The sequence below is a fragment of the Sardina pilchardus genome, chromosome 7 (genome assembly GCF_963854185.1).
Source record: "Sardina pilchardus chromosome 7, fSarPil1.1, whole genome shotgun sequence".
Classification (NCBI taxonomy): Eukaryota; Metazoa; Chordata; class Actinopteri; order Clupeiformes; family Clupeidae; genus Sardina; species Sardina pilchardus.
Genome location: NC_085000.1, coordinates 35,108,943 through 35,126,442, shown reverse-complemented (window position 1 = coordinate 35,126,442; position 17,500 = coordinate 35,108,943). Strand labels below are relative to the sequence as shown.

The following is a 17,500-nucleotide window of genomic DNA, read 5'->3' as shown; positions in this document are numbered from 1 at the left end:
TACCATGGCGCTGCAAGGGGTTTGCCCCTGGACCGGTCAGAGGTCAGCGCTGTTGATCTTCCGCTGCAGAGGAGGAGGAGGGGGGGGGTGATGGTGGAGGAGGAGTGGGGGGGGGGTGATGGTGGAGGAGGGGGGGGGTGATGGTGGAGGAGGGGGGGGGGGCGATGGTGGAGGAGGAGGAGGGGGGGGTGATGGTGGAGGAGTGGGGGGCGGGGGGGGGTGATGGTGGAGGAGTGGGGGGTGGGGGGGGGGAGTGGTGGTTGAAGGGGATGTGGGCTGATGTTGTGCATCACTGTGTGCCAGCGTGAAAACTGTCTAAACTGTCTAATAAAACAGCAGCAGCTCCACCCTACAGCTCCACCCTACAGCTCCACCCTATAGCTCCACCCTATAGCTCCACCCTATAGCTCCACCCAACAGCTCCACCCTATAGCTCCACCCTATAGCTCCACCCAACAGCTCCACCCTGCAGCTCCACCCAACAGCTCCACCCTGCAGCTCCACCCTGCAGCTCCACCCTACAGCTCCACCCTACAGCTCCACCCTATAGCTCCACCCTATAGCTCCACCCAACAGCTCCACCCTGCAGCTCCACCCTATAGCTCCACCCTACAGCTCCACCCTGCAGCTCCACCCTACAGCTCCACCCTGCAGCTCCACCCTGCAGCTCCACCCTACAGCTCCACCCTACAGGTCCCACAGCAGCTCCACCCTATAGCTCCACCCTGCAGCTCCACCCTACAGCTCCACCCTACAGCTCCACCCTATAGCTCCACCCTATAGCTCCACCCTATAGCTCCACCCTACAGCTCCACCCTATAGCTCCACCCTATAGCTCCACCCTACAGCTCCACCCTACAGCTCCACCCAGCAGCTCCACCCTACAGCTCCCACAGCAGCCCAGGCCTCAGGACCAGCACCAGTAGTGGAGCCAGAGCTGGAGCTGGAGCTGGAGCTGGAGCTGGGGGGGGGCAGTGGAGGCTAAACAGGCTAAACTGTGTCTGTGTGTGTGTCCTGTGCGTGTGTCCTGTGTGTGTGACCCATGTGTGTGTCGTGTGTGTGTGCGCAGCCTCGATCGTGCGTCAGAAGTGGTGGTGCCAGATGAGGCCGTGTGTAGATGGCGAGGAGTGTCGCGTGCTGCCCGATCTCACCGGCTGGTCCTGCATCTTCGGGAACAAGGTCAAAACCACCAAGGTGAGACGCCCCCTCCTGCCCCCCTCCTGCCCCCCTCCTGCCCCCCTCCTGCCCCGCACTCCCCCCCCCCCCCCCCCCGGCAGGTGAGGTCCTGTGAGATGTGGCCATGTGGACTGTGTGCTGAGTGTTGCAAAGCAGCAGAGAGGTGAGAGTGCTGGTAGCTCTGCATGAGTCTAGCCGCGTCCATGAAGAGTCAGAGCACTCTGGGGCCTTTAATTGGAGCGGCCACAAGGATCATCTAGCGTGCGGCTGAGCACTGAAGCATATGGACTCCAACACTAGCAGATGGCCACCACACAGTAGTTTTGGGGGCTTGGTTGTGTTGAAGTTGAATCTGTTATGTAACGCTGTTGGACAATCCTGAAATAGCTGCTTCCAGAGTGTATGGGAACCCTAGATAGCATTTCTAAGAGTATCTGTTTTAGTTCACACTGGCAGTCGAAATCGGATGTCTTGCATATCCGATCAGAACCTGATCTTTCTGACTGACTGTTCTCATTGCATATTGCAAGTGATCACATCCGATCACATCCGATCTTGGCGTGCAATGCTCAGATCCGATATAAATTACACACACCTGGATTCATTAGGTAGAGTTGTACACAACCAAGTCGTCATGGATGAAAGTGGATTTATTTTTGATATTTTCTAACTTATTATGCGTAGCCGCGGCACAAATACCTCATCACCCTTAACGTTACAGTTTTCCATGTTTCACCATAAAATAATGACTTGAGTCTGACGTTGGTCTTTGTTTTGCTGGTAGCCCTGGCGCACGCGCTGAATCAATCAATCAATCACTTAGCATTTCATGCGGTTTTGTGCCGTTCAGACTACCCAAAATTCAAGCTAGATACAATCCAGATAAGCAAAAAATCGGATTTCGACTGCCAGTGTGAACGAAGCCTAAGAGTATCTGTTTTAGTGATAGGCATCCTAGAAAGCATTTCTAAGAGTATCTGTTTTAGTGATAGGCATCTGACACGCACGCTACTCAGCTCTTAGAATTCAACAGAAGGCTCAGCGCAGTCTGAAGCTAAACTCAAGAGTGCAAATTGTTTTGGTTGGAGTTTCAGTAGTCAGGTGTGTCTGGGAGATTAGAGCTCATGCAAGTCTTGGAGCTGACTGGAGCCTTTCTTCTACACTCCAATCACAGTCATGTTCTATTGTTTAAATGAATGCATTTCCACGTGTGATTCCTATTTTAAGCATTGACACCTGAGTATGACTGCTATGATCATCTACAGTTTATCTACATATTCAATCTAATGATTATATAACAGCAAGTGTGCACTTATTTACATATTCAATCTAATGATCACATATCAGCAAGTTTGCATGTTTCTATAAATTCAGTCTAATGATCACATATCAGCATGCTGGTGCACATTTGAGGTGTACTGGAATGTTTAAATAATCCTTCAGGATATCTTGTGCAGTGACAAAGTACCCCCCCCCCCCCCCTCCACACACACACACTGACACACAAATACCCTTCTGTTTGCAATTGGTCTCATGACGGCGATCAGTAGTAATGTTTAAAGGCAGTAATCTGTTATACAGTAAAAAGGACAGATGTGGCGTATAAACATTAATGCAGAAAAACATGCTTTCAGCAGCAGAGTTGGAGCGTGAGAAGGGTTTGATGTAAAGCACCTCGTGCCCTTTGACCTTATCATGTAGAGGCGGGGAAACAGACTTCCACTTTGACTTCATTGTTAAAGAAAGGAGCCCCTTCCATTCTCTACCTCACACCAAGCGCAGGTCTGCTTGTGCCCACACACGGCATACTGTAGGGCTACACCATCATGAAGAGGGTGCGTTACCAATGTGACCATGTCTACATCACAATGGCCCAGTGTCATAATGGACGCTATTTAAATAGGTCATTAGTGTGATCCTCTATGCGTTACCAATGTGACCATGTCTACATCACAATGGCCCAGTGTCACAATGGACGCTATTTAAATAGGTCATTAGTGTGATCCTCTATGCGTTACCAATGTGACCATGTCTACATCACAATGGCCCAGTGTCACAATGGACGCTATTTAAATAGGTCATTAGTGTGATCCTCTATGCGTTACCAATGTGACCATGTCTACATCACAATGGCCCAGTGTCACAATGGACGCTATTTAAATAGGTCATTAGTGTGATCCTCTATGCGTTACCAATGTGACCATGTCTACATCACAATGGCCCAGTGTCATAATGGACGCTATTTGAATAGGTCATTAGTGTGATCCCGTGTGTGTGATCCCGTGTGTGTGCCGTGAGTGCGGCAGCAGATGATGTCCTCTTCATCCTTCAGAAGTGATGGGTGTTCAGGGAGCGCTGCTTTGATGGGAATGTGCTGAATGAGGGAGCGCTCCTCACCGTGAGGCCTGTCCACACACACACACACACACACACACACACACACACACACACACACACACACACACACACACACATTCTATCTCTCTCTCACACACACTCTCCATGAGGCCTGTGGACACACACACACACACACACTCCGTGAGGCCTGTGGACACACACACACACACACACACACACACACACACACACTCCGTGAGGCCTGTGGACACACACACACACACACACACACACACACACACACACACACTCCGTGAGGCCTGTGGACACACACACACACACACACACACACACTCCGTGAGGCCTGTGGACACACACACACACACACACACACACACACACTCCGTGAGGCCTGTGGACACACACACACACACACACACACACACACACACACACACACACTCCGTGAGGCCTGTGGACACACACACACACACACACACACACACACACACACACACACACACACACTCCGTGAGGCCTGTGGACACACACACACACACACACACACACACACACACACACACTCGGTGAGGCCGGTGGACAGATGTCAGAGGGAATCGCAGCCGAGGGACGCTAGCATGGTGACGGCTCCCGCAGGCCATAGAGCCCTGATCTCATGGATAGCCCAAAGGTTGTGTGTGTGTGTGTGTGTGTGTGTGTGTGTGTGTGTGTGTGTGTGTCTGTGTGTGTGTGTGTGTGTCTCCTCAGACGTCCTGGACAGAGCTGCTTTGTCTCCATCGCCCCGTGCGGTTGTAAAGCGACTCATGCTGAGCAGATGATCCCTCTCACAGCACATTAGAGTCACAGAGGAGAAGGAGGGACATGCACACACACACACACACACACACACACACACAGCACATTAGAGTCACAGAGGAGGAGGAGGGACACACACAATACACGCCGTCTATACACAACAGCAGCATTCAGTCAGCAGGAATGCCTCCTATTAGAGTAGACTATTACCATATGTGAGGACTATTAGAGTAGACTATTACCATATGTGAGGACTATTAGAGTAGACTATTACCATACGTGAGGACTATTAGAGTAGACTATTACCATACGTGAGGACTATTAGAGTAGACTATAACTATACATGAGGACTATTAGAGCAGACTATTAGAGTAGAACATGTGAGGACTATTACAGTAGACTATTAGAGTAGACTATAACTATACGTGAGGACTATTAGAGCAGACTATTACAGTAGACTATTAGAGTAGACCATGTGAGGACTATTACAGTAGGCTATTAGAGTAGACTATGTGAGGACTATTAAACCCAATTCACACCAAAGATTCCCGACACGACGAGACTGAGTTGCAGCGGTGTGACTTAGAAGTTGCACGTAGTTGCAAGCCGTCGCAAGCCGTCGCAGAGCATTGAACATGTTGAGTCGCAGTCGCAAGGTTTTAGAACGTCGCGGCTCGTCTCGTCTCGTCTCGTCGGAAATCTTTGGTCTGAACCCTACTTTAGAGTAGACTATTACAGTAGACCATGTGAGGACTATTAGAGTAGACTGTTAAAGTTGACTATTAGAGTAGACCATGTGTATGTGAGGGCCACTTGCGTGTGCGATATTTATGACAGTTTATTGTGTCTGACGTGTTGACTACAGCCATAGTTAGCATAGTTACACTCTATAGATCTGGCCATAGTCAGCATAGTTAGTACACTCTATAGATCTGGCCATAGTCAGCATAGTTAGTAGCCTACACTCTAAAGATCTGGCCATAGTTAGCATAGTTAGCAAACACATTATAGATCTGGTCATATTCAAGTAAAGTCAAGTCAAGTTTATTTATATAGCGCCTGTCATACACAGAGGTCATTCAATGTGCTTTACATAAACACGAGCAAACAGAAATAGCAGATTAAAGCATAGATGGGAAACAGCAAAAGAGTAACTAATAGCTAATAGTTAGCAAACACTCTGGATCTGCTGTGTTCAAGAGTAACAAATAGCTATTGGCTAATAGTTAGCAAACACTCTCTGGATCTGCTATGTTCAGTGCCTTTGGAGTATTGGTCTTCACAATGTACTTTCAGACAGACATCTGAAAGATGATGTATTCTTTCTTTCTTCAGAAGGTCTCCAGCAGTAGGAATGTTGCATTGTGCAGGAGTACATAACAGCAGCTGAACCCCAGCGTGCGCTGCCTGCTGGAGAAAGGACTTGCTTGTGCTGGACTCGGGCAGTTTTCTGAACTCGAGCTGGAATTCAGCTCAGCAGAACAAAGCAGGCTGCAATGTAACGTAGCGCTCCGCTCACGACTGAGCCGGATCGATGCAGCCAGACCAACCTTCATCTCCGAGCTCTGATGGCTCCTAAACACCGCGCGCTTCTGATTGCAAAGATTGTTCACAGCTCAAGGTTGTCTGTGCAACACCAGAGAGGACTGCTGATTGGCTGGAGCAGCGGGCAGAGGGCACTGATTGGTCTTCATGAACGTGCACGTTGGGTCCTCGCAGTCTGATGAATAGCAAGATGGCCGCCGTGCCTGGGCCTCAGAACACAGCAGACACCCCAGATCCCAACTCCCATTAACGCTGGAAATCCCACCAGTATTGAATATGAGCTCAGTGCTCTGGATGGTGTATGTGTGTGTGTGTGTGTGTGTGTGTGTGTGTGTGTGTGTGTGTGTGTGTGTGTGTGTGTGTGTGTGTGTGTGTGTGGGGTTCCTCTGGTGCCTGCATGTGGTTGAGACTGAGGAGATGCCGTCCTACCTGCTCAGAGCCCTGAAATACTCACTGCCCCCCCTCCTTCCCCTCCGTCTCCTCTTCACTGCCCACTCCTTCCCTCCTCACACACTCTCTCTTTTTTCTCTCCCTCTTCTCCCTCTCTCCTCTCCTCTCCACTGCCCACTCCTTCCCTCCTGTCACTCTCTCTCTCTTTCCCTCCCTCTACTCCTCATAGCTGTGGTCGCTCATTTATTCATACTAAAACTCTTTTGCTCTCTCTCTCTCCCTCTCTCCTCTCCTCCTAATGACTGTGCTCTGAAGGTTATGGGCCTTGTCAGGATGCCCCCTGGTGAGCAGGAGTGCAGTGTGGCGCTGGGATGGCCAAATGGGTCACTAGCAAAGTTAAACTCCCCACGTCTGTCTGCCACTTACCGTCCTCCTGTCCTCCTCTCTGCCCCCTCCCTCATCACCAGGTGACGCGATAACCCACGCACAGGAGACGCTGACGAGACGCGGAGGAGACGCGGAGGAGACGAGACGCTGAGGAGACGAGACGCGGAGGAGACGCACAGGAGACGAGGAGGAGACGAGACGCGGAGGAGAAGCAGTCGGACATTACAGACGAGTCACGATTCACTCAAACACGAGGACATTACAGTAAACTCGTCACGATTCACTCAAACACGAGGACATTACAGTAAACTCGTCACGATTCACTCAAACACGAGGACATTACAGTAAACTCGTCACGATTCACTCAAACACGAGGACATTACAGTAAACTCGTCACGATTCACTCAAACACGAGGACATTACAGTAAACTCGTCACGATTCACTCAAACACGAGGACATTACAGTAAACTCGTCACGATTCACTCAAACACGAGGACATTACAGTAAACTCGTCACGATTCACTCAAACACGAGGACATTACAGTAAACTCGTCACGATTCACTCAAACACGAGGACATTACAGTAAACTCGTCGAGATTCACTCAAACACGAGGACATTACAGTAAACTTGTCACGATTCACTGAAACATGAGGACATTACAGTAAAGTTGTTACGGTTCACTCTTGCGTCTCTTGCTGTTGAGAGCTTGTGTGAGCAGACTGAGCACCAGGAGCAGTGTCCTTTATTGATGTGATCATCAGGACACTGGAGTTAGATGATTGCACACCAATATTGTAGCAATCTTGATCTGGATCAGACTTGTCATTAAAGTGTGAATGATTTGCTGGAATGTCCTGAATTGGGCTCAGACTGGCGAACATAAAGCCCATGAGCAATGGGACAGTGTTTCTCACCGCGGTACTACCTCCCTCAAATAAACAGGTACCGCGGTACTAACCTCCCTCAAATAAACAGGTACCGCGGTACTAACCTCCCTCAAATAAACAGGTATTTTTTTCTGTAGGAAATATGTACTGTAGAGAAGTGCTTCGTATTAAACTGTTTAATATGTAGAGAAGTGGTATATATTAAACTGTTTATTATGTAGAAGTGGTATATTAAACTGTTTAATACATTCTGAAGATGACTGCTCACAGCTTGGCTCTTCCTCCCAGCGAATCTGTCATGCTGGTTCTTAAAAGCAGCAAAAGTGTTGTGTTGCCCAGTCAATTTATAGCCGGTTAGACAAATATGCACCCCCACGCCCCCCTATCCCAAACAAAGACTTTTCATCTTCTTAGTTTTGACACACCACCTGCCAGGTTGTGGAGGCATGCAAAACAAACATTGTGTTCAGCAGCAAAACAAGGAAGTGTTTGAAATGCTAATCACTGAGCGCAGAGAGGAGCGCCGAGGAGAGAGGAGGAGAGAGGAGGAGTGGGAGCGGAAAGCAGGAGGGGCGGAGACGAGAAGTACACGAGAGAGAGAGAGAGAGAGAAAGATGGGGGGAGAGGGAGATGCAGAGAGAGATGGGGGAGATAGAGAGAGAGATGGGGAGAGGTGGGGGAGACAGAGTACAGAATTGGAGAAGACAGAAGACTAGGAGGGAAGTCTTGGAGAGGAAACAAGGGGAGGAGGAGAGGAAAGGAGAGAGAGAGATGGGGAGAGAGAGAGCCTAAGGCTGGTGGGGAAGACTGAGGAGAGAAAATCAGAGGAGAGGAAAGGAGTGATGAATGAGAGGAGGAGAGGAGAGATACATGGGAGAAGTGAGAAAAGAGAAGGATAAGAGAGGAGGAGAGGAGAGAAGCATGGGAGAAGAGAAGAAGAGGAGGTGAGGAGGAGAGAGAAGAGGAAGAAAGGAGAGGAGGAGGAGAGGAGAGAGGCCTGGGAGAAGAGGAGAGGAGGAGGAGAGGAGAGAAGCCTGGGAGAAGAGAAGAAGAGGAGGTGAGGAGGAGAGAGAAGAGGAAGAAAGGAGAGGAGGAGAAGAGAGGCCTGGGAGAAGAGGAGGTGAGGAGAGGAGAGAGGCCTGGGAGAAGAGGAGAGAGGAGAGGAGAGGAGAGAAGCCATGAAGAAGAGAAGGAGAGGAGGTGAGGAGGAGAGAGAAGAGGAAGAGAGGAGAGGAGAGAAGCCTGGGAGAAGAGAAGAAGAGGAGGTGAGGAGGAGAGAGAAGAGGAAGAAAGGAGAGGAGGAGGAGAGGAGAGAGGCCAGGGAGAAGAGAAGGAGAGGAGGAGAGAGGAGAGAGAAGAGGAAGAGAGGAGAGGAGGAGGAGAGGAGAGAGTGGATGGGATGGAGGGAGTAATAGAGAAGGATGGAGAGAGGTGTGAGGAGCACTCTTCCCCTGCTGACTGCATTTGCATCCCACTTCATTTCTATTATTCCCGCCAGCCTCTCCCCAAAGGTGACCTCATCCACGCTGATTATGAAAAATTGCATCAGTGGGCCATTTGTCTGGGCAGGGGAGGAAATAATGTATTGACTTGTAATTCATTGTCTGGCGTGCTCCCGACTCTCCTGTCCGAGTAGCAGCCTCGGCGCTGGCGTCTGCAGCCGGAGCTGATGAGGAGCCTCCCGCCGGAGGAGTGTGTGGAGCGCTGGAGATTCACAATGAATCACTTCCTCTTTGTGCGCTGGAGCAGAGAATCTCAAATGTAACCTGTCTTCCCCAAATGTGCTGACTCATGCAAATGTAGCAAGTGTTTGTGAATAAATGTTTCCATGGTGAAATTGCTGTAGGTTTCTGTTTGGACTACAGAGATGAACATCTACAGGCTTGTCAGACACCGCGCTGGTGCAAATTGCTGGAATGGGGGTAATAACTCACAAAATGGTTGGATTCACTGACAGAGGATGGCAGGAGTTGAAATGAAATTATATGGACACTGGAATTGAACATGAGGGTGATATGAAATGAATTTGGATTAGTAGCAGAGATGGTTTTCAGGGCATATGTTGTACAGTATGTCTCTGCACAAGCCGAGCCCACATATGAATTATGCAATATGTGCACAATAGCAGCTCTCGCAGCTTCCAGAGGACGCGTCTCTCTCTGGAGGAATCGGTCAGCAACGGTCAGCAGCGTGATCATGTAATGATGGAAATTATTGCAGAAGACGGCCTGAATGACAAATGCCCGTTCCAAATCGAATGTGTTTTCCAGACACCCGTGCCAGAGGAAAGGAATGTGTCATTTGTCAAAGGCAGACAAAGGTTGATTGGCAGGTCCGTCCACGGTGTATTGCATGCACGAGCAATCAGAAGATAAGCTTTGTCTGAGCCATCAATCAGATGGGCAACAGTGTTTTCTGTCATCGCAGGATGTTTCATTTGACATTTAGGCTTCAATATTGAAAACAGTACAGGTGCTGAATTGAACTAAGGACAGCACTTACTACAGCATCATGGCACCAATGCATTATAGCCGTGTAGAGGTGCACACGTTATCTCGTTATAGCCGTGTAGAGGTGCACACGTTATCTCGTTATATCCGTGTAGAGGTGCACACGTTATCTCGTTATAGCCGTGTAGAGGTGCACACGTTATCTCGTTATAGCCGTGTAGAGGTGCACACGTTATCTCGTTATAGCCGTGTAGAGGTGCACACGTTATCTCGTTATAGCCGTGTAGAGGTGCACATGTTACCTCATTATAGCCGTGTTATCTCGTTATAGCCGTGTAGAGGTGCACACGTTATCTCGTTATATCCGTGTAGAGGTGCACACGTTATCTCGTTATCTCGTTATAGCCGTGTAGAGGTGCACACGTTATCTCGTTATAGCCGTGTAGAGGTGCACATGTTATGGTTATCTCGTTATGGCCGTGTAGAGGTGCACACGTTATCTCGTTATGGCCGTGTAGAGGTGCACATGTTATCTCGTTATAGCCGTGTAGAGGTGCACACGTTATCTCGTTATAGCCGTGTAGAGGTGCACACGTTATCTCGTTATAGCCGTGTAGATGTGCACATGACATATGATCTCATTATAGCCGTGTAGATGTGCACATGACATATGATCTCATTATAGTCGTTTAGATGTGCACATGTAACCCACTTCAGCTTTCACTATTTAAAAGTAACCTAAAATTTAAAAGTAAGTACCTCTACACTATATATTTACCTTTTGGACCAGCACATCAGAAGATTCTAGGTTCGACTCCTGGCTGGCTCGCCAAGTTTTGTAAAACCACTTCAGCTTTCACTATTTAAAAGTAACCACTGGGGATTACAGATTACCTCTACACTGACTGATTAAAACAGGCGATATATCCAAGTATCACACAAAGTTTTCAGGAAGTACCTGTATTACTCGCAAGAAACACAAGACGAAGACGTGGAAGTGAAACCAATTTAATTACCGCGATCCCGTTGCACAAATTGAAGCAGAAATACACCAAATGTTGACAAACAAGTTCACGTGTGATGCAGTCTTGGGTCTGTAACTCACCTATTCTGATTCTGAAGGAGAATATCTGCCTTTTGGAGATTATGATCGATCATCTATTGACAGTGACAGTCACGGTGTGTCTGTGAATGGAGGTGTGTCTTTGCGTGTAAACATCAATGTCTACTAAGCACACCATGCGTATTTGGACCCTCTGCCTATCATTGCTGCAGGTGCACGTCATAATTATGATGATAGTGTCCGTAATTGACGTGGTACAGACAGCAGGGCTGGTAAAAACAGGGCTCTGGAGAACTACAAAGTCACCCGCCATAGGAACTGATTTGACTTGGCTACTTTATTGCATAGTAGCATTGTTTGTGGTTATAGTAATAGTTTACTATTGTTGGTTTACATGTGACTGTTTTCCTGTTTGTTATGTTTATGACAACAAAAAACAAAGTAAAACTGCTCAAATATGTTCAACAACCAGTGTTTACTGAAAAGTGCATAATTGTATGTGGTTGTCATCCAGTGACGTCATAATATGCAAATTAGATGAGTAAATTGACCCCCTTCATAAACTTTAGCATGTAAATGTGTACATTACACACATGATCATATAGCATGTAAATGTGTACATTACACATATGATCTCGTTATCAACATGACAGTGGGAATACGAGAATATAATATGAGAATATGAGCAGTGAGATGAGAATATGAGAATATAGTCCCTTTCCCACATAACTTCTAGAAGTTACCCGGACATATTTACCCGGGTAAAGGCACGACACGGACGTTTCCCACATGAGTTTTATGTCCGAGTGAGATACGGGTAATTGTGTTCACACTAGACCCGAGTAGGAGCCGCGAGGGGTGGGGCAATGTCAGCACTTGCAGGGGGAGGGAGATGACGCTAAATAAATGCGTTGTTGTGCTGTGTTGCTTGGATGATGCGAACTTACATCAGATCCAAAACATCATGAAACAACAGAAGTAGTTAGCTCGCTAGTCAGCGGGAGCTAGCATAGAGGAAAAAATAGCTAACCTATGACCACAGTAGGCTATAAATAAAGCTCTACTTCAACCCTCTCTGGTATAAACATCCAACATAACAAATGAATAGAAAATAATGACACACCTGGTAAATATAAACAGCACACAGAGGTCTGAGGCTCCTTCCCAACTCCTACAAAAAGCAACAATGCTAAATAACAGCGACGTTAACCATTAGCTGTTAATTGCTAACCACTGTAAACAGCTTGTTGCAAGCTAATCGACAACACTTCAAGCTATTCACGTTTGCAAGGATAATACTGCCTGTCCCGCAACAAACACACCAACCTGATTGCAGTTTAAATTTTTATTGTACGTACACAACAAAATGTCACTGTTTTCTATTCCGGTGTTCTCCTCTGTGTTCATACTCGTAGGGCAATGTTTATCGTTACCATGGCAATTTGTACTTTCTGCCTCGCGCTGCAAGCAGGCTGCAAGGACGCATTTCTATACGTCATTGGTACGCCCTCCCATCTCTACCCAGAACTGTGCCGGCTGCGTTCCCACCTAAGCGCACCCGGGTAACATCTAGAAGTAGTACTAGGGGGCTAGTAGGGTGAGTTCCGGGTAAGAAAATACCCGAGTTTTGCGTTCCCACATACAGCCACCCGTTTGATATCCGTTTGACATCCGGATGTCTCGCTCATGTGGGAAAGGGACTTATGAGAGGTGAGATGTGATAAAGGCCCATTCTCAACCTCTCCCCTCGGTCCTCCAGGCTCGTTCCCACTGATCTATAATGCGCACTGGATAGACTATCCCTTTGTTGCCGCCCCATCATTCTTTATCTAGATCAGTGGGAACGAGGACCGAGGAAGGAAGGGAGGATAGATGAAAGACGAATGAGAGGCACCCTATGAGTGGCCAGAGGAGGTCAGATGCAGCCTCACGGTGCACCAGTCCCAACTCATGGCTCCTCCACTGGACCAGGATTGTTATGATGTGTGCATTTGGGTCACCAATGCGCTCCCCTCCCCAGGATTGTTATGATGTGTGCATTTCGTCACCAATGCGCTCCCCTTCCCAGGATTGTTATGATGTGTGCATTTCGGTCACCAATGCGCTCCCCTCCTCAGGATTGCTACAGGATACTTCTAGCACCTCAGACCAGTCCAGCAGGCTCTAGCATACGGTGGCCTCATGCAGTGAGTAGCATTGTCTTATACCTACTACTTCTGAGAATATGTAACCCCCCCCCCCCCCCCTCCATCCTGTACCCCCCTTCCTCCACTCCATCCTGTACCCCCCTTCCTCCACTCCATCCTGTAGCCACCTGCCCCCCCCCTCGCCCATTTCATCCAGTACCCCCCTCGCCCACTCTGTGGAAGCAAGTGGACGACTAGTGTTTCACCTCCAGCACAGCAATGACATTTCTAACAGACTCCCATTAACCTGTTTGTGCAGCTCATTCCAAATCTCATTCTCGTGTATTGAGAGCTTGTGGGCATGAGCAATATAAACCAAGATAATCACTGTGCCACCTCCTCTCGGACACGTCCCCTTTCAGACAGACACTTCCTCTTTCAGACGTCATAGCGCACTAAGACAGGCACTATCCTCCTCATCTTCATCAGTAACAACACATGTGGCACTATCCTCCTCATCTTCATCAGTAATAACGTATGTGGCACTATCCTCCTCATCTTCATCAGTAATAACACATGTGGCACTATCCTCCTCATCTTCATCAGTAATAACACATGTGGCACTATCCTCCTCATCTTCATCAGTAATAACACATGTGGCACTATCCTCCTCATCTTCATCAGTAATAACACACGTGGCACTATCCTCCTCATCTTCATCAGTAATAACACATGTGGCACTATCCTCCTCATCTTCATCAGTAATAACACATGTGGCACTATCCTCCTCATCTTCATCAGTAATAACACATGTGGCACTATCCTCCTCATCTTCATCAGTAAAAACACATGTGGCACTATCCTCCTCATCTTCATCAGTAAAAACACATGTGGCACTATCCTCCTCATCTTCATCAGTAATAACACATGTGGCACTATCCTCCTCATCTTCATCAGTAATAACACATGTGGCACTATCCTCCTCATCTTCATAATAACACATGTGGCACTATCCTCCTCATCTTCATCAGTAATAACACATGTGGCACTATCATCCTCATCTTCATCAGTAATAACACATGTGGCACCATCCTCCTCATCTTCATAATAACACATGTGGCACTATCCTCCTCATCTTCATCAGTAATAACACATGTGGCACTATCCTCCTCATCTTCATCAGTAAAAACACATGTGGCACTATCCTCCTCATCTTCATCAGTAATAACACATGTGGCACTATCATCCTCATCTTCATCAGTAATAACACATGTGGCACTATCATCCTCATCTTCATCAGTAATAACACATGTGGCACTATCCTCCTCATCTTCATCAGTAATAACACATGTGGCACTATCCTCCTCATCTTCATCAGTAATAACACATGTGGCACTATCATCTTCATCAGTAATAACACATGTGGCACTATCCTCCTCATCTTCATCTCGCGTTGAATGATGGCTGTCTTGCTTCCCCCTAGCACCTGTTAGCGGAAAAAACATGCTTGCAAGTTAATGCCACCGGATCGATGGCACTGACAATAAACAGAATTCGGAGAAGGGAGGATAGATAGAGGACGGAGTCTCGCGATCATACTCTGACTGACTGATTACTGACTGACTGACTGATTGAGTAGTTTTTTTGTAAAATATACACGCTAAAGCTGTATGGGAAGCTCTGCAGAGAAATCTGTAAAATGAGAAAACAGCAAAGAATCGCCAAACCTGCATAGTTCCTCTTTAAGGGGGAACACATCAAATCACATGGAACATGTGGGAACACACAGGATAAGCAGAGCAGAGGAGCATTTGATTGGGCTGCTTGCTGTTGCTCCATGACCTGCCAGCGTGTGCATTAGGGTGAACATACGTCTGGATTTCGGGAGAACAGTCCGATTTTCGAGCCCTTTGTCCGGACCTCTCTCGTGCGTCCTCATTTTTGCCCCTTTGTCCTCATTTCGGGTAAAAAACAAGGGCAAAAATGAGGAGGTCCGGACAAAGGGCTTGAATACCGGACTATCCTCCTGAAATCCGGACGTATGGTCACCCTAGTGTGCATCCACGGCAAGCCGTCTTGAAAATCAGATATGGCAAGCCATCTGCAATTAGAATTATGCCTAGAAGCAATGAAACTCTAGCTATTTACAATACAGTGAAAATATAGTTCAATTATATGTACAACTTATCAATTGAAATCAATTGACCATTTTGGCCATCTTGTTCCCTTTATTTTTTTTTTGCAAATACTCCAGCGTGCTTTAGGTGCATGCTTTAAAATCCCAACATTTTCATCTGGGGAGAATGATGCCCCCAGACCCCTCTACAGCTGTGTCTGCTTCAAGCACTGGAGGGATTCTAGAGCCGCTATCCATGTATAACTAAGTGGGCCAGTGAGTGGCTCCGGTGAGTATGTGAAGAACAGGAGTGAGTTTAAGAGTGAAAGAGCAGGAGGTTACAGTATGTGCATGGATATTAGCATATGATTTTTAAAGCACAGACACAGGAGCCTAGTGGAGCAGGAGTGTCTAAATGAAAGCCCTTCTCTGGCTAAATGATAACGCTAGCTGATTCCTTATGGCTAAATGATAACGCTAGCTGTTTCCTTCAAGCAGGAATAGAGGTGTGTGTGTGTGTGTGTGTGTGGGGGGGGGGGCAGGATCCCTCCAGACAGACTAGACAGTTCCTTCAAACACTTGTTATGCACATCAATTATTGATCCCCATCGTTTGTAGGAATCTCATGCATTTGTAGAACAAGGCGTCTGTTTTCAGTTTAGATCTCATTCCCTGGTGTGCATTACTGGCATGACTACCCCTCAGACTCCCCAGATGAGCAGCACTAACTAAGTTCACATCTGCTTGGCAGGCAGTCAGGCATTTGGAGGTTGGCAAGATTGAATGGCAGCGGCTGGCAAGAGCTTGAAGGTGTGAAGTAAGTTTTACAGTAAAAACATACGGTAGCTATCGTTTGCTATTAATATCGCTCTCTCATATGGACTGGAGGTGCAGATTAGTCTGCAAATATGTTTGTATTTAAGACAGTTCAGCAACCACCTTTAGCTGCCCTGTTTAGGAGATGATTGCCTAACTCTATACTGGCTTCACAGAGAATGCAGCTAAAGAGTACAGGGAAGTGATTGAGTTCAGAGAGTGTGGATTCTGCACTGTGAGAAGCATCTTTTACTGCTTGATCTCTTGTTTTAATTTGCTTTTGAAGCATGAATCCATAAACATTTCCGATGCCCTAAAACTCTGTACATCTGTTGATGTCTCCTCCTCATGAGATGGACACTAAGGTGCTTGGGAGGGCTGTTAGTGAATGGAAACTCATACTATTGGAACATGATGATGGACTGCACTATGCAGCAGCCACATAGAGGACCAACAGGTACAACTGCACAAACAACCTCTGGTAATACACTTTGTATTAGTCCTTCCTGCGCCTAAAACAAGTGATTTGTGTTCTACTTAGTTATCCATGGACACAGCATACATGGTGTGGTAACTAAACCAGCGTATATGATGATCTATCAGGTTTAGGAGTTGAGCTACTGAGAATGGTAACCAGCGTATATGATGATCTATCAGGTTCAGGAGTTGAGCTACTGAGAATGGTAACCAGCGTATATGATGATCTATCAGGTTTAGGAGTTGAGCTGCTGAGAATCGGCTAGTTTGGTGAATGAGTGGAATAAACATGTGGTTTCTGAAGCCATGTTTCCAATTCTGATTCAAGGTGATTTTCGTTTAGCCTCATCCCTTATCTGCAAATGGTGAGGATTCATCACCAAATCAGGCCTTTCTCTGTTGCGCTGGATGATGTTTTCCTGAGAGATGGAGACGTTTTCTATTGAGCCCTTGAGCCTTGGTGAGGAGGTCTGATCACAGGTCTCGGGTCACTCAGGCGTACCAAGCCAGTCCGCCTTGCCTGCCTACCCAGCAGGAGAATGAGATGCAGCTCCCCAGGGGAGGCGCAGAGGGAGGTGTAGGAGTTGGGGGGGGGGGTGCAGGGGGAGGCGTAGGGGCTGATGGGGGGGGGGGGTGTAGGGGCTGGGCTATAGGGTGTACGGGCTGGGGGGATGGCTTTCCTCTCTGAAGCTGCCGAGTGAAACCTGTCTGCCCTCTGGCTCTGCCTGAGCAAGCTGGAGACACTGAGTCACTGACCTGCAGGCCAAACACACTCACACCCTCACCACCAGCACATTGCTATGCACACTGTGACTGAGACTGGTCAGACTGCACCACACGAACCGCACACAGGTACACACACACACACACACACACACACACACACACACACACACACACACACACACACA

At 47.7% G+C, this 17,500-nt stretch overlaps 1 protein-coding gene across 1 annotated transcript in view; it reads left to right on the top strand.

The window, feature by feature from the left end:
• The window catches only part of LOC134086942 (chemokine-like protein TAFA-4), an 18,395-nt gene extending 11,206 nt beyond the window's left edge, over positions 1 to 7,189 (top strand). Inside the window, exons 4-5 of the mRNA XM_062540140.1 lie at positions 1,070 to 1,194; positions 6,732 to 7,189. Of these exons, the coding sequence (XP_062396124.1) occupies positions 1,070 to 1,194; positions 6,732 to 6,743 (137 nt within the window). The 3' untranslated portion in view covers positions 6,744 to 7,189. The remainder of the gene's footprint in view (positions 1 to 1,069; positions 1,195 to 6,731) is intronic.
• The last annotated feature ends 10,311 nt before the right edge of the window (positions 7,190 to 17,500 follow it).